Here is a 23,247-nt window from a genome sequence, read left to right as displayed (position 1 = left end):
ATTAGCATTATTTTATAAATAAACCATGTGATGTTGCACTTCTTGTAACCCTGGTAGCCCTTGTCACAAACTATTTCACAACGATCTTTTTCATTAGCATTTTTTATAAACCATGTGATGTCGCACTTCTTAGTACCCCTTCCCTCCCCCTTGTCACAAACTGTCACTATTTTCCAAACACACCTGAAATGACGTCACATTTCTTGTTACCCCCCCCTTCCCCCTTGTCACAAACTGCCAGAATTCAACAAAAACTCCTCCCTCCTCCAAGCATGTCACCATTTCTGAACAACCCCTAATGAGATTTGTCATTTTTGAAGGGAAAATAAAAATTTTGACATCAAAATCCACTAACGTACGACGCAATGTTTTTACTGATGATTAGTAAAGCAAAATGTTAATTTCTGTACGGTGCGATTTTTTCCCCCAACTAGGTACATGACAGTTGTTTCAGTCATAACAAATTGAAGGCTGTTTAAAAATAGTCAGTTGCACTTAACAATATTATCTAAATTAGGGTAAGCAATCTCCTTACAAAATTTTGAGAAAAATGTCCAAAAGTTAGATAATACAGATAGCAGTCGAAAACAATGACAGAAAGATAACATTCTTTTGCACTTTAGTCTACAAGGAGAGAGTTTGATTGTTAAGATCCGCCAACTACATTTTTTTATGATGGTCATCAAAAGAAATTCAGCGCATGGGGAAATGTTTATCCCGATTTGTGAGTACTTTTTTTAATATCATACAGCTTTAATTTTGTTACTTTTTAAAGTTAAGTTCGCAAATAAAAGACTTCAATAGAGGACTTTCTTAAATATACTGTGCGTTATTTTTCTTACCCTTTATTCTGTTTAAAAGTAACTGCAACGGTTAATATTTTTTTTAAATTGAAAATTATACTTTAATTCTAAGTGTAAAAAAATTTTGAAAGCTAATAAGTACTACTTCTGTGTCACAGCATTTTCAAATTCGACTGGGAATGTATTGCATTTGAAATATTTTTATTTCTTCGTAAGCTTAGTTAGGAAAAGGCAAAATGCGCAAATTTTTGAATGATAATTGTCAATACTTTCAGTAATTAACAATAAATCTTTGACTTGGAGTTATTTATACGACAGAAATACCAGCACTTATTTTGACAATAAAAACGCATTTATCATAAATTTAATAACGTTTTAAAAATTTATAAAAACGTTTTCAAATTATCTAAGTTTGAATAATGTATAGTTGATTCTTAAAAAATAAATTGAAAAATTCTATCGTTTCCCTTATATCTTTGAATATTTGAACATGAAATTAATTTTGTCTTCGCTAAAAATAATAATAATAATAATAAGCAAAATTGATCATCTATTGACTTGTTCATTTAATTGTGATAAATATTCATTTTATAGGTTATAGTATTTATAAATGTTATCAATGTATTTTTTTTCCATTTGACCTCCCATTCAAGTGAATATAAAATATCCAGTAAGTTTAACCGTGCTGTCGCTGAAAAAATAGAATAGCTTGAAATAACTTAGAATTTGAAAATGATTTTTTGTCTACATCAAGAAATACGTAGTTTCAGAACTGCTTTAAGAAATATCCTAAAACAAATCTTTTTATTAAAATTATACTTCTACATATTCAATGATATTTTAAACAGTTTGCTTGATCTTGATTTTAATAGAGCTATAGAAATACAAAAATATTCCGTCCAGTAGCAGAAACAGCACAGCGGTGCGACAAACGTCGCAGACTATTTATTTGGGGAAGAAAAAAACTAAAAAAATTTTTAAAGAAAAGAAAAAAAATCTTAAATTTCATCAAACGAAAATTTGTACCTTATTTTCTGGGATATGATCCACAATTAGCCTGAACTTGGGTTTTAAAGTTTAGCACTTAGTTTTAAGTATTTCTCAAAACAGATTAAGAGTTTTTTTTTTTTTTTTTTAAAGCTGGACACTTTTGATAGTTGATGTCTTCAATTTTCGTGAAAATTTCAGAATGTGTTAGTGGTACTATGAAAAGAAAAAGTGAAGTTTCTTTTTCTAAAAATCTGATTTGTTTGTCCTTGAGTAGGGGTCAAAGTTTAAGGTCGTGAAAAAAAAAGAGCTAAATACATGATTGATTTGCTTCGAAAGCAATGAGTGAACTAAGCCAATTCTTTTGAATAAGGATACTACGTGATACCAGGTACATGCTAGCATAAATATTTTGGAGGCTCATTCATGGATTTGAGGGCAAAGGTCAATTGAAACTGCTACTTTTTTTGCCTTGTTTAGGCCCGGATATCTGCTAAAGCCGCGAGTAACCCTCGGAAATAAGTATATGATTATCTACTCACCACAGAATAGTACTAAGAAAAATACAAAATAGCTTTAGTTTCTCTTGTCTTTAGTAGTTAAACGGTCTCAAAGTCGATGATTTTTTTTAAATGCCCAAGTTTAGAGGTCAGTAACTTTGATGGCGACGGGTCAACAACTTTGGGACACAGCTGTAGTAACTGCCCTAAATTTCTCAAACTGTCATTGCTCGATCATCCTCGGATGGGATGAAATGTTATAGAGGGGTAGAGATGTTTTTGAAACTAACCTATGGCAAATTTTCAGCTTTCGAGATCCGAATCCTAAGTATCTAGGATCCCCAAAATATAGTGCTCCAAAATGGCGGATCAGCTTTGTGAGAAGAATTGCCATGTTGTGGTCAAGGTTAAAGAAAATTTTATAGCACTGGAAGCATGAAATTTTAGGAGCTTAAAGTACATTTGTTTGTTGATTCGTTCTAGTATTTAAGTGAGTTTGAGCTTATAAGATTTTGAGTAGCACGCATATAAACTCATAAAAAAACGCTCTTTTATACTGAAATTATCATTTTTGAGATCTTTTAATTAAGTAAGATGATTAGATCTCATTGTTTTCTGACATTAGTCTAAAACTACACCACGTCGAGCATAATTACAGCTCTTGCTCAAAGTTATTGACTCCGGCAATTTAGAGTAATTGATTATTTTGTTTCAAATTATCAACTTTGAGACCGCATAATTAAAAAATTTGATTAGTTTCCATGAGTTTCTAACAAGGACTTTAAACTGCACCACTCGCGCTATAACTACAGCTGTGTCCCAAAGTTGTTGACCTGTCGCGATCAAAGTTATTGACCTTCAAACTTGGGCATTTTTAAAAAATCATCGACTTTGAGACCGTTTAACTACTAAAGCGAAGAGAAACGAAAGCTATTTTATATTTTTCTTATTACTATACTGTGGTGAGTAGTTAATCATATACTTATCTCCGAGCGTTACTCGTGGTTTTAGCAGATATCCGGGACTAAACAAGGCAAAAAAATTTAAAAAAGTAGCATTGTCAATTGACCTTTGCCCTCAAATCCTAAGTGAGCCACCACAATATTTATGCTAGCATGTACCTGGTATCAAGTAGTATCCTTATTTAAAAGAATTGGTTTAGTTCACTCCTTGCTTTTAAAGCGAAGCAATTTTTGTATTTAGCTCTTTTTTCTCACGACCCTAAACTTTGACCCCCACTCGAGAGCTATCAAGTAATTAGAGAGGAAAGAAGCTTCACTTTTTCTTATTACCATACTAGTAAATTATCCTAAACGTTTCAGGAAAATTGAAGGTGTCAACTATCAGGCCCTGATTCACTTTGTTCAACTTAAAAAAAAATGACTCTTAAGATTTTACAAGAAGTTTAATGTCGGATTATCCTACTATTTTTCGATTTTTAATGTACGTCGCAGACTGCTAAAGAAAGTTCTGCTACCGGGATTGTCATAAACAGGGTAATTAGAAAATGGGATGGGGAGGGGGGGAGCTAAATTTTGAAGGAGTTAGATGGGACAATAATGCGCAGGAATCATATTAAGAATTTATAGTTGCAAACGCAATGCTAACGCACATTATGCATCCAAAGCTAGTAACTGAAGTATGCGAAGCAGGTAACAAATTTATATATATATATATATATATATATATATATATATATATATATATATATATATATATATATATATATATATATATATATATATATATATCACACAACGAAGATTTTACACAAAATATGATAGTTTTTAAGAGCGGTTTGAAGCCGTTGATATAAGTTACGGTTAATGAAAGCTTGTCAGATTGGCTCGACATTGCTGAAGTTAGAGCTTCGTCATTGCTACCAGCAGATTTGTATCTATAAGGCCTTGCAGATCTCTAATTACAGTTTAAGCTATAGGCTATAGCTTAAGTTTTATTAATAGCTTAAACTTTAAGTTTGTTAGCCGTATTTAAGTGTCAGAAATAAAAAATACACCATAAAATGCCGTAAAAAGTATGACATTAATGAAGAAACAATTGTGACTACAGTTAAAAAGATTCGCATAAATAGACAAAAGAATCTATTTAACAACATGTCTTTCATGAACCAGAAAATTAAATAATTTTTTAAATAAAACAAAAATAAATAAGTATAAATCATCTTACTTTTCGAACCCTTTTTTGTTGTACTCAGCTTTTTAAGACATTGAAATTTTTTCATAGAAATGTTCCCAAATCGGGTCATATTCGAGGATGTCTGTGTGGAGCTGGAAGCGTAGCGGATGGCTGGTTGGAACTTGTGCAGCGCTGATTTTGATATCCGTTCTAGTCAGTCTAGCCTCTATTGGTTTCCGGTCGAATTTCACCTCCTTCACGGAGCAACTAAGGTAAGTGATTTATTTCCCAAAAATTTACACCAATTCTTCAATTAGAAACTGTTCTAAGCTCTTTGAATCTACACAATAACTCTCGTACCATTCACTGCAGTTGAACCGATATACAATATTGCATCATAATATTTACTCGAACTTTTCATTGTGCTTACAAAAGTTCCAGTTTTTAAAATTTATAATATTAAGTGTAGTTGAAGCATATTTTAGTCAGAAGCAATTGTCAAGCGCAAGCAAGAAATGTCTGCTCCGGCTTTTACAAGTAGATACAGACAATTGTTTATGTGAAAGTTTGAATAAGTGTTCAGAATATTTTTTTTTTTTTTTAAGTTCCCGTAACTCTTGTACTGCTAGGTTTCATGGTCTACTAGATATTTATTACTTCGTCACAATGTAATTAGTGGCTGGGTCATTCCATACGAAATGAGCAAAATTCGCAAAAAAGTGGTGGTCGCATGGTAACAGATTTTTATGAAATTTGGTATACAGGTTCCTTTTATGCCTATATAAAAATGTCTAAAATATTTTTTCTTAATTTTTTTTTATTTGAATAGTTACATGCGATTGAAAATTGGTCGAATTGAACATCATTCTCTTAAATGCTAAATGTTGCAGTTTTGAAGGCTTGTATCTTATTAACTATTTAATGAAAACGTATAAGTTATATGTTGTTGCGATCTATGGAGTAGGGTAATTAATCTGATGTCAGTAAAATTTTCAAAGTTATTATAGTTAACTTTTAACCGAGTTTCAAAAACTGAAAATATTTCAATTTTCTCATAATTAAGCATTTTATTTTTTAATCTCAATCTTTCAGAAATGCATTAGCTTTGATGAAATTAATACCCAATAATGTGCTAAGTATCATAAAAGAAATACCTTACTTTTGAAGTTATATGTTAAATCCTTTGTCTCCAAAATCAGTTTTAAATTTAGTGACATTTTGTAAAATAATGATTTTCCCCTTAACATAGACACAAAAATTCAAATGAGGGAAAATTCAGACAACTTTAAAACTTTACAAGAATATAGAGCTGTGTTTCTACTATTTGCTTGAAGAAACTCGAAATTGGTTTTTGATTTCCAAACGTAAAATAAAATTCAGAAAAATAGCATTTTCTTTGTGTTTTATGGGTCAATTCATATAGGTTCGACAGATTGGTGCGCTCGACCATTTTTAATTTTTTTGAAATTCATGTCCCTAAAAGCTGGATGTGAAAGATGTTTAAAACCACTTTTATTTTTTCTCTCAACTGAACCTTTGATTTTTTAGAGGTCATCAAAAGTGATTTTCGTAGTCAAAAATGGGACTTTTAGATCTTTGCATTTTGGCCAAAATCTATTTGAATTACATTTATGACAAGTAATTTAACGCTTTGATGTTAAAGTGCATAAATTGATAGTCTTACATGCTGAGTTACGTAGCTGTAAGGTAATGATTAAAATAACGGCAACAGGTTAAAGTTCAGGGTCAAATGTAAAAATTTTACTCACTTCAAAGGGAGATAACTCGCGTAGGGGACGGAAACACAAAATGAAATACGGCAAAAACTAATCACTGGAACCATGCTAAAAAGAATATGTAACTGTTGCTGTGTGTTTGTGCACCCTTTATAGATTACAGCCCCACAAAAATCGGAAAAATGACAAAAATGACATTTTTAGACTCCTGTAAACCAAAAGGGGATATATTTAAAAACAAAATTTCTTGGCCAATTGAATATTCCATTCAAGTACTCTACATGTTATACATATTGTTTTTTGTATTTGGTTTGTAAAAAAGATACAGGTATTTTAAACTGAGCAATTTTGCTAGTTAGTTCACACACTAAAACAGAAATAAAAAGTGTGAAAACTTCATTGCACCTTCTTAAATTACGTATATTGTGCCCCATATAATACATTATACTGAAAAAACATATTGTATTTTTCAAAATAATTATTTTAATTTTATAACTCAGTGATGCAAAAGCAAGCATATCTAACATTTATTTCGATTTTTAAAAAATGTGCATTTTAGCAAGTACTTCATAAACATGCTTTTGAGAAAATGAAACAAGAAAGAAATGGTTAGTTTTGCTAAACTTACAATAAAAAGAACTAACTAATGAAATTTTGCCTTAGTTCAAGTTACTCTAGTAACAAAAATACGCTGATACCAATGATTAAAATTTAGTAGCATCTAAAAGACACTTCAATATGTTACGTTAAAAAACTTGAGTAAATTTAGTGCATTCCCTCATCTTCAAAAAAAAACATCTGAAATTGGGGAAAAAATGGAATTTTTGATTTTTTAAAGTAAGATTTCGTCATCAAAAAATTCATAAACAATTACTAAATTCGAGCAGATAGTTAGTTATAGATAGTTTTTCAATTTGAATCATTTTTACTGTTATTTTTTCATTAAAAGAGCTAGAAGAGTGATTGGAAATCTGAAGTAAATTGGCAAAATTTCAATATTTGTTAATATCTCAGATTCAAAAAAAGATCCGAATAAATTTTACTTTGCTCTTTCCCAATAGAGATTTGTTTATAGAATGGGGAAATATTTATCTTTTAAGTGTACGTTTATAACTTATGGAGTTATTGAGTCACAAACTGGCAGCAATGAACTCTGAAAATTTAGGATTAGCGTAAGCATCAACTTCTAATTTCAATAACAAAGCAACAGTTTTTAAACTTCCATACTTTGCATTCAATCATAGATATGCATGGTTTACCTAAATAAAAATTTTCATTGAAATCTGTGACATATCAGCCACTGCTGATTTGCTCATTTCGCATGGAATGACCCGGCTATGATTTTCGACATAAGCATCTAAATTACATACGAACATTTTTGAATTACAAATACCTTTACCAAGCATTTAAATTTACGCATTTATTGATCATGAAGTTTAATTTAAAAGTTGCTTAATATAGGTTACGCTTTAAAAAGTCCACACAAAATATTATTTGGACATTACATTCAATGTACTTTGTATGCGTTGTTTGCTTGTGATTAAAGAACTGAACATTATTTTACAGCTTTGATGGTGGATCTTATCCAGAACTTGGAGTATTTAATATTTTATTATATGCATCAACTCTAAGTGGTAAGTGTCATTCGCTATATATATATATATATATATATATATATATATATATATATATATATATATATATATATATATATATATAAAACGAATTACTTTGACCGTTAATCCAGTTAGGAATTTTAAAATACCCCGAAGGCATAAATTCTTTATTGTTTACACTGTAAACAAAATCCGATACGTTGCTGATTAGTTCCGTGGAACGTTGCTGATTAGTTCCGTGAAGCGTTGCGGCATTTCACGGGTTTCACTTATTTCCGCGTAAAATCAAGTATCCTTGCAAAAAAGGTGTCTGAATTGCTATAAGTTGAGCGAATGCAGATTCCTCACTGGTGGGAAAAATATTTTTAGCTACCACTGTAAGGATTGACTGAGTGTGTTTATTAAGTGCATCGATTTTAGTTCGATTACGGCCCATGCAGGTTGACTAAGCTCCCAGTGAGAGTAGATAATTCTCTGGGTAGCTGCAGCTTTACAACACAAGAATTACAGGCAGGGCAGATGCTTGGTTCTTACTTTCAATGCTACCTTAGCGCTTTGGCTATGGTTGCATTAACGCTTCTGGAGCTTTCTTCGTGACTCTGAAGGGTTCTAATGAATTGTATTAAATCTACCGAACTTCCCTTAAAGGCTCTAGACTGGTTTTTACCGGTGAGATCTCCATATTCTTCAGAAAGTTTCAAGGATAATTTCAGGAAGGTTACTGATTTTTAGCGGAAAACGTTCCTGGCTTTTGCAAGATATGTTACTGGCAGAAATTGGGCACATGAGCTGCCCATTATTTTTCAGGAACGTTTCTGAATCCTTTTTATTAGTAACATGCTTTGAGCGACAATAATAATTGAGATGAAATAAGAATAATACGGTTTCAGATAAAAACGCGCCACTTGCAGCACCTTTATTAAAAACCAATAAATTGGAAAAAAAAAGCATTTGGTTTAAGTAGTTCAAACTATTGCCACTAGAGGGCACTGGCAGCCGAAAAAAGCTAAAAAACAATACTATCAAAATAGCCGCCTTTTGCAGTAATAATAGTTGCGTTCACAACACACTTTTCTACATCGTAAATAACCTCTCCGGCTCCGAAAAAACCGGTTGAAAAATTCCCCGTTTGCATGTAAAAAGAGGTTTCCCATTGTACCAGAGAAAGCGGTTTTCACCCAGCATCCTTAGCGGCTATACGCAGTAAGTAGACGAACTTGTTTTGCGTAATGATTTGTGGGTAAAAACTCCGCATTTACTCCAGCAGGAAGCAGGAGGAAAAAAAGTCCACATTTCCCCGGCAAATAACCGGAAAGCGGTGAAAAGCAGGTTATTTGCGGGGTCGAAACTGGCCATGGAAACGCGCCTAATGTGGCATAATCGCACCACAAAAAATGCACATACGCGTAACAGTGTCTCAGCCTAAATAACGTTTGACGTAATTTTCCACGCCTACAAGAAGTTTGGAATTTGACAAGCAAAACATAAACTGTTCAACAAAATTATGTCTTTAATGCATTCGACTCAGTTACTGTCACGCGTATGTGCAAATTTTGTTGTACTACTACAATACATTATTGTGAGAAAGAGTGCCTATATTGAGAGCATTGTCATTTAGTCTTTCGGCTGCCAGCACTCTCTAATGGTGATATTTTGAGCTGCGATAAAACAATATATTTTTCAAAATGCAGTGATTTTCTAACAAAGATCTTCAAACGGCGCATTTTTGTTTCAAACCGTGTTTGCTCTTATTTACATTCAAACTGAGTCACTCATTTGATTGACTGCTGTTTATATATGAAAAGAGAAATGCTATTCGAAGAGTATAGTATCCTTGCAGAATTTTTTGCAGGTTCAACGTTTGAAGTCAAATTATAAAAAAGCAATTCAAATAGTTTATTGACTTATGTTTTCAACAAAGAATTTTAAACAAATCTAACTTCCATTTTGAAAGTAGTATTCTCCCAAAACAATTTCAATTATACTTTTGCGGAGGACTGATTTATCAAAAGATAAGCGTCTCGTGACCGTTGCGCTTCAGTTCTTTCATTTTGAACATTATCCTGAACTCGATGTTTTTTCAAAAAAAAAAAGCCGTTCTCCCCCCCCCCCATGTGTTTCATCACTTTTTTCTCCCTTCTTCAAGTTTGAGGAGCAATAACCCTGCTTGTTATTTACACAACAACATTGGAAACGAAATCTTTTATGATGATTCAACACTCATCAATTTCTTTAAAACGTCTTTGGTTCTAGTGCATGTAGGTAATAGTTGCTTACATGTAGGGGAACATGGGGCAAAGTGAAATGGTGAAATATTTACTCTGCTTTCACCTCCACCTTTCTGGTATCATTTTAATTATGTAGTACCATGTAGTCTATTCCAGTCAGGTATAAAATACCACCAAAGATTAAAGCATTTAACAATACAGGCAATTTTAAAAAATTGATACTCATAGTGTAATACTTTGTTGAAAGTCAAAAAATATTGATTTACTAAAAAGTTCTTGTTATCAACATTTTAAGTATTAATTGAAATTTCCTAATATTCAATGCAGTATTAATTTAGCCAATATTAAGCTTATTTATATTTTAAATTCAATTTTTTTTGTTTCAAAACTTTTGTATAAGGTTTTAAAAACGTTCTATTTTCAAAAGGGGTCCCACTTACCCCAACCAACCCTATATCAGGAAGGCTAAAATATGTTACTAGTTGCCTTTAAACATCAATCTCTGAAGGGGATTCAATCCCATGAAATGCGAATGGTATCGGGTTATTAAATCAAATATCTAGATTGTTTGCCGACTTTAGGACGCATTTTCTTTTCGAAAAACAATATAGAATGTTTATGAGACAAGCTTTTTTTTCCTAATTAAACTTGATATATTCTGCTTTTATTACAAGTTTATGCTACTGTAATCATGTTGCACGATAGCTTAAGGATTATAAAATGCAAAAGGAAAATATTCCCCCTGAACATTCTATAAGAAAGAGATTAAGTCACCAAAAATTAATTACTCTGAATAAAACGGTTATAAATGGAATTAACGATTTTCCTTAAGGAATAAAAATACACTACAAGTGAATACAATACTATCAGTTTATGGTATGTCAAGTTTAGAACCATTAAGTTGTTCATTTTTTAATCAGGAGTGCCCACTTGAGGGGGGGGGGTGTCATGGCCTAGACTGAGCCATTAACATTTTTTTGGGGGGGGGGTGTTTCGAGGGGTATTTCTTTCTTTTCTGGGAGGGCTCTTGCTTTTGGGGGGAGGGGTCTTCGAGGTGTTTAGGGGGTGTGCCCTTGCTCATAGGGAGGGGGGGGGACCTCTGTGTCAAGAAAACAACCACATCCTGAAAACAGCAATTTAATCATAAGAAAAAAAGATTTTCATTTGAAACAAAAACAGCATATTTTTCAATAAAGAAAATACATTTCAAAATAAATGATTATTTATTTTTCAGGAGTTACGTGTGTTTTCCTTCGATATGTCTACATAACAGACAGAAATGAAGTCTTGGGTAGCAGTGCTAATTTTTTGAACAAAATTAGTATCATGCCTGGAATAGCTTCTTTTGTGGGATTGTTACTGATTGCTGCGTTTCCTACCAGCTCGAAGAAAAATGTATCCAAGTCAGAAAGATTTTTTAATATTTACCTAAATAATTTTCAAACTTTTGCATTTTTAATTATTCTGTTTTCGTTCCTGCTTATGATCTCAAAGATATTTCTTCGCACCTTTTGAAAATATGTTTAATTAATATATATATATATATATATATATATATATATATATATATATATATATATATATATATATATATGAATTTTTTTAGTGTTAATTAAATTACAGCTGCTATAAGATTGATAGAAAGTACAAATCAAAAACATCGTATATACGTGCTATGCAAAATTCATTTTAATAAATTTATAAAAAGCAAATTCTATTTGACAAGCACAGTTTCTTTGTCAAGTGTCTCCCATAACACCTTACCACTAAGTACAAATTTACTTTATCAAATGGTTTCTTCTTACTTTAAAAATTTCTTGAATTTTTGGGAGAACTTCAAGTCATACACTTGCAAAACTTATTTCTTGAAATCATATAAACATTTCTCTTAACCTTTCGGGGTTAATTGCGCCTCAAAAACTTTAAGCCATGGTAGGCTTTCATTAATAGCCCATAGAACTTCACTAAGAGATGAGAAAACCAACACGCTAGCTTCGGAAACAACTTTGAAATACTCTGCCTCTGATGAATACCGTCGATATAACATCGTAGAAAATAATTGAAATATTTGTATAAAAAATATTAGCATTTAAATTTTTAATTTTATTTTGCGTACGACAACAATAATGAAGACTAGGAAAATGACAAAAGATGAGTTTTTTCAAAAGTATTTTTTCCCTTTTTTAAAGAAATTATTACTGCCAGTTGGGGTAAAGGGAAAGATAATTTCAATGTCTCAATTTTAGATCCTTCCATTTCATTTAGATGAATTGAGACATACAATTTTGTACATTGTGTCCAAGATGACATTCTGAGAACTGGGTATGAACAATTTGACTTTATGACTTAGTTAACGAATGAACCCAGATACTATATGGTAGATGGAAACACCCCATATTTAGAAAATGTAAGTTCACTAAATTAAAAAAAAAAAACTTTTTTCAGTTTCCTCTTCAAACAATGATGACCGCACACAATTGTTTGGAACCACGCCGAAATTTCTGAATCATTTCTATACTTTAACTTTAGCAATACTTTACGTTCACCATCACTTTATTTTCAAAAATTACTACAAGTGAGGTAATAGAGTTTGCTTCCATCCACCCCACGTTTCTTACACCTCAATTGACCATACATCATGAAAAATAATACTGAATTTTCCTTTCTTAACTATCAGAAACCAGTTATGAAATAATAATATGACGTGATACAACAATAAAAATGTTTTCCTTGTAGTACATACGTGAAAAAATGGTCTCATTGGAAATGTTACGAATATAATGTTTTTGAAAATTGCAACACCACGAAGGACTTACGCGAGTGAGCTGAAAATTGCAGGAAATGTAAAGTAGGTCATGATATGCAAATGATTAGAATTGCAGACCGGTAGCGCATGCGTATGCTGAAGAGCGCCCTCTGAACGGCGGATCAAACCGAATATAAATAGACATCATTCTAGCGAGGCGTGTGTGATTATCGGTGGTTATATGCTAGAGTAAACGTTAACTGAATCTTTAATATGCCTCTTCGACGAAAGAAATCGAAATTTGAGCAAATTTCGGAGTTTGAACGGGGCAGAATCGTCGACCTTCATGAAGCTGGATTGTCTTATCGTGCAGTAGCCGCTCGTGTGCAGCATAACAGCAGCACAATCATGCGTGTTTGGAAGTAGTGGACGGACGAGGGTCGGACAGCTCGGAAATCTGGGAGTGGACCCCGAAATGTGACGTCAGCTCGCGATGACAGACACCTGGTGCGTAGGGCGCTGACGAACCGCACAGCTTCTTCTAGACAATTGGCAGCACAGTGGTCAACAGCTACAGGTGTTTCATTGTGTGCTTCATCAATTCGGAGACGTCTGCTGAAGCGTGGGCTGCGCGCAAGGATTCCTTTATACAGGATTTCTTTCACGCAAAATCATCGCCGCCTGCGGCTACAATGGGCCAATTTGCATAAGAGCTGGCGTGCTGATTGGCAGCAGGTCGTCTTTTCTGACGAATCCCGCTTCAATTTGTTGCACCATGATGGCCGAATTCGTATCAGGCGCTATGCCGGTGAACGGCACATTCCGGAGTGCATTTTCGAACGCCACAGTGGACAAACACCTGGAGTTATGGTCTGGGGTGCCGTAGCATATCATGGACGATCACAATTGCTACGAATTGTGGGCAATTTGAAAAGTACACGATACATAAACGAAGTTTTACAGCCTCAAGCTATTCCTTTCCTGCAAAAATTGCCAGGGGCTGTATTCCAACATCATAATGCCCGTCCACATGTCGCCAGAACTGTCAATTCCTTCCTTGATTCGCAGCAAGTACATTTTCTTCTTTGGCCTGCATATTCCCCGGATATGTCACTGATTGAACATTTGTGGGATTTCTTTGGGCCACATCTCGCTCGTGATCCTCCTCCTGTTGCTTCGACAGACGAACTTTGGTTGCGCATACAAACAATATGGAACACTCTTCCGCAAGCAGATATTCAAACTTTGTTTCATTCCATGCCGAGTCGTGTAGCAGCTATTATTGCGGCGCGTGGTGGTCACACAAAATACTAATTTCTATCTCTTTTTATTGTTTGTTTGGTTTGAAAATGTAATCATTTATTTGTATCATTACCACTCAACTATGTATTAAATTTCATTCAGCTATGATGCTTTCTTCATGGTGTTGCAATTTTCACAAACAGGAGTGTAGTTTAGCTCTGATAACTTGATCCCGATAGATGAAGGTTGGACGATTCCATTTTTTAAAAAATAGGCATTAGAAGAGCCGGGTTTTCTTCGGTTGTAATGTACTGCAATTGGTATTAGTCTTGTACCAGTTAAATGTTTATCTTTTTCCTCACCGAAAAGAAACGAACACTTTCAGGATCAAGCACCTAATTATCAGAGCAATACTAGACAGCAAATCGTCCTGCATTTCACTAAACTTAAATCCATTCAGTGATATATCTTTCTATAATTGGCTGCATCGTTGCCTCAAAGCAACAACAGAATGTCTTACAGTTATTCCTGGGATTAGATGTTTTACTATTGCTCTGAGGCGACGCTACATGCAAGAGTTTAAAACTTGTTTTTATTTTTTTATATTTTTCAAACTTAATATGTTTTACTAAAGTAGCAAGATTAATGCTGAATAAGATTATGGGATTTATACTGTTAAATGTGTAGAAGGAATTTTTAGAGAAGACTTTCAAATAGAGTAATAATATTTACTTAAAGGTTTTATGTATTTGGTCATACAGAAATAGCATTTAATGTGTTATTTTGTAAATCAAGCTTTTTTTAAATGCTAATACTTAGACTTTTTCAGAATTCAATCAAAACATGAAAAATAAGATGTGAGAAATAATGTTAAACGAGCTGATGTGTGCATCACATGACTTCCTTTTACTCCAATTTAATGTCATTTCCACATTATTGGCAATTTTAATGTGATTCAATTGTTTACTCTCTAAATATCACCAACAGTGGCCAAAGTGAATCCAAATTAAAGAATAAAAAAAATCGCCAAATTTGTCGCCAAGTTGGCAACAAAACTTGGCGACCAAAAGGCTGGCGATATATCGCCAAGTGTCCGACAAAGTATAACACCACTTCAATTTACATCGAAATTAACAATAATTTCCCCCAAAAAGCGGCAAAAGACCCCTTAGGAACATCCTAATGCAACCAAAAGAGAAGGTGCACAACTAGACCCTACTAGGAGTCCTCGTGCCAAATTTCAAATTTCTAGGACATGCCGTTTTTGAGTTATGCGAGATACATACACACATACGGATGTCACGAGAAAATTTGTTGCAATTAACCCATGGGTCGTCAAAATGGATATTTCGTGTGTCTGTACGTTTCTAGGCATATATCCATGTGCGATCCGGTCGAAAAAAACTCAACATTCATTCGGGGGTGAGAAAAATGGAAATTAAGGCCGATTTTTTGGTGAAAATTTTTTCGCGAATACAATACTTCCTTTTTTGTAAAAGGAAGTAAAAATGTGTGGAAAAGTTAATTAGTAGGGCAAAGTGAAATGGTGCAATATTAAATCTGCTTCTAATGCCATCAATCTGGTAATATTTTAATTATGTAGTAACATTCATAGTCTACTCCAGTCAGTAAAAAGTTATCACTGAATATCAAAGCATATGATAATAAGAGCAATTTCAAAACTTGATGCCCATATTATAGTATTTTGTTGTATTTTTTTTTTTTTTTTTTTTTGCTTTAAAATGATAATAATAAGAACTTTATCATTTTAAGTATAAATTGAGGCCTAATTATAAACATAAAATTCGTTGCAGTATTTATTATCAAACTTATTTCTATTTTTAATTCTTTGTTAAAGCAGTCAAGTGCATGCGGGACAAAGTGAATTGGGCAAAGTGAAATAGTTCATTCGTTTACTTATTCAATCATTATTAAATAACTTACGTATTCATTTATTATTATTTTTTAGATTCTTTCACTTAATAACTCACTTATTTTTTACCCATTCGTTTATTTTCTTATTCAATTACTACATCATTCACTCCTGTATTCTTTCTCATACATTAACTAGTTAAATAGTTTATTTAAGCGTTTATTATATCATTATCTAAGTATTTAATCATTAATTCTCTTAATTACTAATTTATTTGATCAAAAATGTTTCAAACAAACAGCTGGAAATGATGTCATTGGAAAAGTGTTTTATTTTTAACTTTGCCCCATGGAAAAAAAATGAAGATTTTCCACTTTTTTTAAGGTACAAATTTACAGTCAAAATAAAAAAAATATTTCAAGGAAAGTTTTATTATAAAATGTATTGTTCCTTCCTTTTCTACTATAATTTTCAAACAAATTTTTAAAAATTTTCTCATTAAAACAGTTATTTAACTATTTCACTTTGCCCCACATTACCCTACTTTTCACGACATTTATTTCTGTAATCTATTATAAATGCCAAAATCTAAATTTCTCTGAAAGACAAATAACATTAATTTTTAAGCAAGTTTTCGTTATAAGACTAAAAAATAACACAATCAGTATTTTTTTCTGATATATATACTCAAACAAATGCTCTCAATTTGTTACCTCACTTTCATTTGACACACATAAAACCGATTTATTTCCAATATTTTGTATTAGTTTTCAGTACACTATTTAACTTCTGGTCATTAAAAGAAACTTGCTTATTTTTTTGTAAATAGTGCTTCATAATGTTTTGATTTTGTACTTGTCTTATAGAATAAGGAAGTGCAGACAATTGGGGCGTACCTGTTTTGCATCTTAGGACTTATATATTCGGTAGCACAGGTTACACTTACTGGTTTATACTCACGGTGCACTCCAACATTCATTTTGAGAACAGTACTACTTTTGATTATGGCTGGAGGATTTGTGAGTTGTATCCTTTTTCAATGGCTTGGCAAATACCGAATGCATGAAAGTTTACACTTCTAGTCATACAAAGGCTGAACCTTATTAATGCTTGTCACGAAAAAGCAACTAGGAATTTTGTAAAAAGTTAATCTGAAATGAAAACCATATGTAACTTTTACTTTTGAAAGGTATTACTTTTAAAGATTTAAAAAGAAATGTGTGCAAAAAATTATACCAATAATGGATCATGTTAAAGTAGTTATACTTTTAATATTAAAAAAAAAGAATGGTGTAGTTATCAAATTAAAGCTGTCTTCAAACTTGGCAGTAAAACTTTGCTGATAAATTGGAAAATATAATGTTGTTAGTTAATTTTCAAAACTTTGAGGAACTATAGTTATTGATAACGGCGAATGACTACTGATAATGCATATAACAAAATTACTGATTGCTGCGTTAAAATTTTTGTAGTTGCGCTACAAACTATACCAGTTTTGGGCAATACAGGATATCAAGAAGTAAATTGGTTTCAACTCAAGCATTGCCATTTACAAAATATTTGTAATTTTACATTTCCAATTAGTTGCACTGGTTTATATATGTGTTATTCAGCAATTTGCTTATGTATATGTTTTAGATAGTTTATATGCTTTTATTAGATTGCTAATTGGCGACATGTGTAGTGTTTACAACGACTGGTAAAAACTGTCTCAATGTGCTGACATTTTCATTTTTTTAATAACGCTTTTTCTTTTTTTTTGGGGGGGGGGGTAATATTTCTGGTTTATTACGACATTAGCACAGAAATGTTACACGTGCAACAAATGAACGCCCGATATTAAAAGCTCATGCACTCTCTTATGAAGTTTTTTTTTTTTTTTTTTACAAGTTGACAATTTCTGGTAAATATTAGCAATTACAGTTACAAATTTCTTGCTTTTGATTTTCATTAATTTGTACTTAATGCTTAAAATAATTGGAATGAAAAAAGTGCAACGAGGACAAATTACATGTTCGTAATAGTCAACTTACATTATTATTTTAGCCTCGCAAAGTTTCTGTAAATATGTACTAGTCTTATGTTTTATCGTCCGCGTCTTCTACATTGAAATCTCAAATAAACACCAAAACACGTGTATGCAGTTATTTGCAAATTTTGTGTTTCATCAACACTGTTTCTATGAATTTGTTTTCAGCACAAATATATTGTTTTATTCCTTAATTATACTATAAGCTGCCACGCTAATTAGTATTAGCATGAAAAATGCTACAGGAAATGAAACTTTTTCTGAACCTGCAAAGGAAAATCATTTCAACAAAACTGTGGTAAGTTTTCAAGAAAACGAATAATATATTCCAAACTTGTGTGTGTGTGTGTGAATCTAATTTCATTCAAGTTTTACCGTTACGAGCTTCCAGTCCTACGTCGAATTTCAGAATATGAGACAATCCCTTGTCTTAAACAGTTCGTTTTTCTTTTAGTTTCAAAAATCGCCACCTGATATAGCTTAGTTTTCTAATAAAAATTATATATACAAATTTTGAACACATCATCATCAGAAACTTTCTGACAAAATGCCTCTGTCTGCATCTCAGAGCAAAATGCACGCATAATTTTAATTAATCATTTTTACATCTGAGAGGAAGGAAACCTATTTTCTTACTTTACCAGTTCTTAGTTTTTATACACATCAGAAATCTAAAACTATGAAGCTGATTTATGACCCGGCAATCAAAAGTTAAATGAGAACACTATACAAAATATGAAATTCTGAATAAATACCTCGATGCTTAAAAAATAAAAGGATATAAAACAACATCTTAACCATCCAGCTCATTTGTGCGTTAAAACGTTGTTTTATATTCCTTTAAGTATGTTTTATGACAGTTATATTGTAGGTAGAACGCTTTTCGGGGGGGGGGGGGAAAGTCGCAGAAATCTATTTGCAATTATTCAAATGTAGCTCTTGCAAGAACTTAAAACCTAAGTAATCGGTTTTTGAGAAGTATTTTAAAGCTTCTACCTCTTGAAAATTCGCATAAATAAACTTTCTAATTCATTTGAACTGACCACGAGTTTTTACTGGCTAATTGTTTTCTTGTAAAGTTCGATAACTTTACACTTTATAAGAAAAATAAAAGCTCTGTTGTAACAGAGGCGTCGACAGAGTGGTGGTTTCCTCTGCGGTGGACATCGAAAGTTTAGCATAATACTCGTTTCTCCCCTGTGAAAGACACTAATATTTATTAGTGATTCCGGGGAGTCAACTTATTTCCGCAATACGTTTGAGAACATAAAATATAATAAAATAAGATAGTGACTACTGCCTGTTTTACTCAGCCGAGACCTAGCGCCAATTTGCGCATGCGTTAGGTCTGCTCTGATTTTATCAAAATAGGGAGGGAATCCCGGAAGTAAAAGGTGCAACATAACGTTCTCCCAAAGTAGCTCGAAAAAGACAGCGGTAGCAAGTGCGGACGGAAACTGCCCATCCACAACCTATCGCCCCTTTTTAAAATGGAATCTGTCTTCAGTGCTAGTGTTTGCTTTCGAGAACGGACAGTACACAATCAACGAATTTTCAGGTTTACCTAAGTAAGTTTTTGTATATTTCCCATACTGCGCAAGAAAACCAGTAACCCCAAATCTCTTGTGGGAAATGAATTCTGTGAAATTCCCCAATAGTTTCCAAAGTGTGGGTTATGAATGATTTTGCTTTATTACCCATAGAAAAAGGTGGAAGAAAACGTAACTCTTAATGTGTTACGATTCGAATTCTATCTGCCAGTGTCGCAGTGAGAAACGAACCTTAAGGTTGGGTGAAATTAATTTCTGAATGCGCTATTGGGAGACAGGATTTAATCGAATCGAGCACGATCGATTGCGTTAAAGATGAAAATGTCCCTTAATCAATGCCCTTGTTGTTTATTAGTTCTTGAATCACCAGTCCGCTCAATTTCACATTGAAAATAAAGGGGCAGTTCCGTGTTAGTGCCAAAATTAAAAATTTTGAGACAATTAACATAAATGGTAGAATAAAATCTCCTCTGGTTTTGGGTCAAGCTATAGAACAAGTAGCCCTGGTAAATTCTGCTACACATCATGGTTTAGAGAAAAATTTCAATGAAAGCCTGTTTAGGACATAAATGAATTATAACTAGACACACAACTCCTTAGTGGCATACGAGCCGACGCTTAAAGAATAGCCTCAGCTTAAAAATAGCCATTTTGGATCGGAGCGCGTGTTTGAGTTGTTGTCTTTTCTGGCAAGTTATCGCGTTTGGTGATTGTTCACTGTGAGCAATTATTAGCGGCACGTGAATTGTTTATTAAATAAAATACTATTATTTTTGACAAATTTAGCGAAATCCGAAACTTTGCTGTGGAAATTCTAGCAGTGCAACAATGAAAAATACGATCCAAAATGGCTAAACGTAAGCTGATGTGTCGATCTATCTATATAGAGGCTCTAACCGCAATGACTGTGGCAACACCGCCATAGTCAACGGTCTCAGTTTCTTGCGTCACATAAAAGACATTCCGCACTCGTCGGATTTTGTAATCGTGAAATTCGTAGTTGCTTGGTGGGGAAATTTTGCAGTGAGCATTTTCTTATCTAGGTTTCACCAAGGATTTTCTTTTTTAATATTTGTTCAGACACTTGCCCGTTTACTACGTGGTCTCGTTTGCCCATTGAACTGATTTTTTTGTTGTGCATGTAGTTAATAATATATCTATGGTCTGGGATCTGAATCTTCAACGCATTTTCTTCTGGCAGTGCTAATGAGAAAAAAACTGTTCACTTTTAAGGACCAAAATTATTTACATTGTTTTAATAATTTAAAAATAAGTAAATAAGATAGTACTTTAACGAAATAAAATTACATTTCATATCATTTAATGATAGTTGCATTTAAAGAAGTAATTGCAATTTACACCCAAACCTGTTTTTATGCGGTCTTTCTTTGTGCGCTTTTTTTTTTTTTTTTTTTGTACGATTTTTTTTTTTTTTTTTTTTTTGTGAGGATAATTAAAATTTCAATCAGATTGGGATTCAATTGATGAAATTATTTTTAAAACGAGTGCGAGGTAGTATAGTCAATTGACGACTTAGGCATCCAGATAGGAAGTTACTGTGACCTCCCTAAACTTTCCTTATTCGGAAAATTCTGTGCGAGTACTCGGCCGAAATTATCACCACTTTTCTTGTAAGGATTACAATTTTGTATGTTTTTGGGTTATTTTCTATGCCACAATTTTTTTATGCGGTCCCTATCCACCGTATAAAACAAGTTTGAGTGTATATGAAAAACTAAGACAACTACTTTTATAAATTTCAGAAACACAATCGAGGGGAGACAATTTGTGACCATCTATATTAGATAGTTACAATGGCTTTATTTATCTACGCATTTGTAACTGCATAACAGTTTGTCAGAAGTTATTGAAAAAACAGCAAACGTGCTTCAGAAATTTTTTTTAAAAAAATTATTCGATCTTTGAAAACGATTTTGAAGTATAACTTTGCAAGTGATAGTAATGCAATGCAATTTTAAATTTGAAAAATATTTAATTACTAATTAAGTATTGCCTTTCAACAGGTTATGGAAAAGCGAGTAGCAGCTTTCGCGCTGGAACAGGTATTTATAGTTGCATATGGACTACTATTCTTGAGTTTCTTCGCAGAGTTTCAAACCATATCGACCTACTTAATTATGAGACCACTAATACTGTCCACTCCAAGTGATTATAGCAGTGCTTGGACAGTAAACGAGAGAGTGTAGCAAAAGTCATTTGCTTCAATTTGTCATTTATGTACTGCATCTTTTGAATGTTTTACTTGTATGGAATTTATTGAATTGCATGAAATTGACTAGAAATAAAAAACAAATTGTCTCTTAAGTGTTTCATAATCTTTATTTCTGGTCGAACTTTTTAAAATTATACTAAGGGGTGGATACATGATTTCATTTTAGGGGGGGGGGTCATGCTCAGGAACATAGTTTTACGTACCAAAATTTTCTTCTGCGAACAACAACCCCCCTCCCCCCATAAAAACTCTTCAAATATACAATCAAAAATCATTGAAATCATAAAAGCTCTTCAATTTATTTTTCAAATATGCTTACAAAAATCATCGAAATCATTGATAAAAATCATTTTAAAAGTTTTCTTTTAAAATAATTTTCAGTTTTAGAATGTAAGCCGAAAATTTTCGGAAACGGCAACTCAAAGTTTTCGGAAATTTCGGATTGCAAAACACCTGATTGATTCAATATTTGCATAATACTTGTCACATACCCATCTTAGATTATAAATTTGCATGATACTCGACAAATCCATCTTGTATGCAGAAAAATAACATCACTTTAATGAGTCACTTTAATAATTCTTGTATGCAGTAAGACATCACTTAAAATAATAGTAAAAATGCGGCGAAATTCTAAAAATTGAATATTCCATAAATATAATGCGGACTTGATAAATTACTTACCGATTGATTAATTCCAATTGTAGGAAATTGGAGGTAGACGAAGACGTCGCAGTCTCAGAGTCTGATACTCCAGATATGTTTCCATCGGGGTTTTGGGTTCATCAGTTTTTTTCAACAGTCCAAAAAAAAAAAAAAAATAGAGACTACACTGCTTTGTCACCCGAACGTTTCATTGTTTTCGTTATAGGTCAGGGGTTTCCAAAGTGGGTTGCCGCAAGGAGGGGCGAGGGGTGCTGCGAGCTGTCCATATTTTCAATATGCGTATATAATTGAAATAGATTACACTGTTAAAAATTCAGGAAGATTTTCTGGTAATTGTTACTGTAAAATGGTGGACTTAACGCATTGCGGATTTTTACGGTAATTTATACCGGAAAAATAAGCGATCCCAGCTCCAACTGGTTGCTGTGGCCTACCGAGGAAACCGTAAAATTTTACAGTAACTTTTGATTTTTACGGTAATAATTACTGGCAACATGGATGAAAGTAACAATTACCGTAAATTTTCCGGAAAATTTTTAACAGTGTAGGGTGCCGTGAAAAATTTTAATTCCTCAAATAGTGCCATGAGTCAGAAAAAATTGGGAACCCCTGTTGTATGTAGTTCTTTTCTAACAAACGCGGCTTTTTTCGACAGGGTTTCCGTCTAATACGGTGGGCTAGTTGACGAGAGCGTTTGTATAATGAGGTTTTGCGCTAACACGACACTCAAATTTTACATTCCTTGCACAATACTAAATCCTAAACACCGAACTAACTAATAAACTATTTACAGCACATTTAAAAATGAACTCAGCACGACTAAAAACGAAACTATCTAAAAATTACAACAGGCAGGAATTAAATCTACAGAGACTTTACATTAAAAAAAAGAAAAAAAAAAA

General features: G+C 32.9%; 1 protein-coding gene across 2 annotated transcripts; it reads left to right on the top strand.

The window, feature by feature from the left end:
* Window positions 1-614: 614 nt before the first annotated feature.
* LOC129219270 (uncharacterized) lies at window positions 615-21,749 on the top strand. 2 transcript variants are annotated; one of them, XR_008580392.1, is made up of 7 exons: window positions 615-724; window positions 4,535-4,698; window positions 7,729-7,796; window positions 11,241-11,409; window positions 16,734-16,893; window positions 18,103-18,194; window positions 21,471-21,749. XR_008580392.1 is itself a non-coding variant. In XM_054853601.1 (7 exons), exons 1-7 carry the CDS (start codon window positions 701-703, stop codon window positions 21,651-21,653), a joined length of 852 nt encoding a protein of 283 aa, XP_054709576.1. In that variant the 5' UTR covers window positions 615-700; the 3' UTR covers window positions 21,654-21,749. The 2 variants fall into 2 exon arrangements, 1 of the variants encoding a protein (XP_054709576.1); XM_054853601.1 differs by having other exon boundaries at window positions 11,241-11,401.
* The last annotated feature ends 1,498 nt before the right edge of the window (window positions 21,750-23,247 follow it).

Source organism: Uloborus diversus, chromosome 3 (assembly GCF_026930045.1).
Source record: "Uloborus diversus isolate 005 chromosome 3, Udiv.v.3.1, whole genome shotgun sequence".
Classification (NCBI taxonomy): domain Eukaryota; kingdom Metazoa; phylum Arthropoda; class Arachnida; order Araneae; family Uloboridae; genus Uloborus; species Uloborus diversus.
The sequence above is the reverse complement of the archived record's forward strand: the minus strand, read 5'-3'. Positions and strand labels throughout refer to the sequence as shown.

What these genes read in the sequence shown, in the direction of transcription:
- LOC129219270 (XM_054853601.1), top strand. Translation starts at nt 701, where the DNA reads ATGGGGAAATGTTTATCCCGATTT. An exon ending in GGAAATGTTTATCCCGATTT is followed by an intron (nt 725 to 4,534) that starts GTGAGTACTTTT and finishes ATTTTTTCATAG; the next exon opens with AAATGTTCCCAAATCGGGTC. An exon ending in ATATGCATCAACTCTAAGTG is followed by an intron (nt 7,797 to 11,240) that starts GTAAGTGTCATT and finishes TTTATTTTTCAG; the next exon opens with GAGTTACGTGTGTTTTCCTT.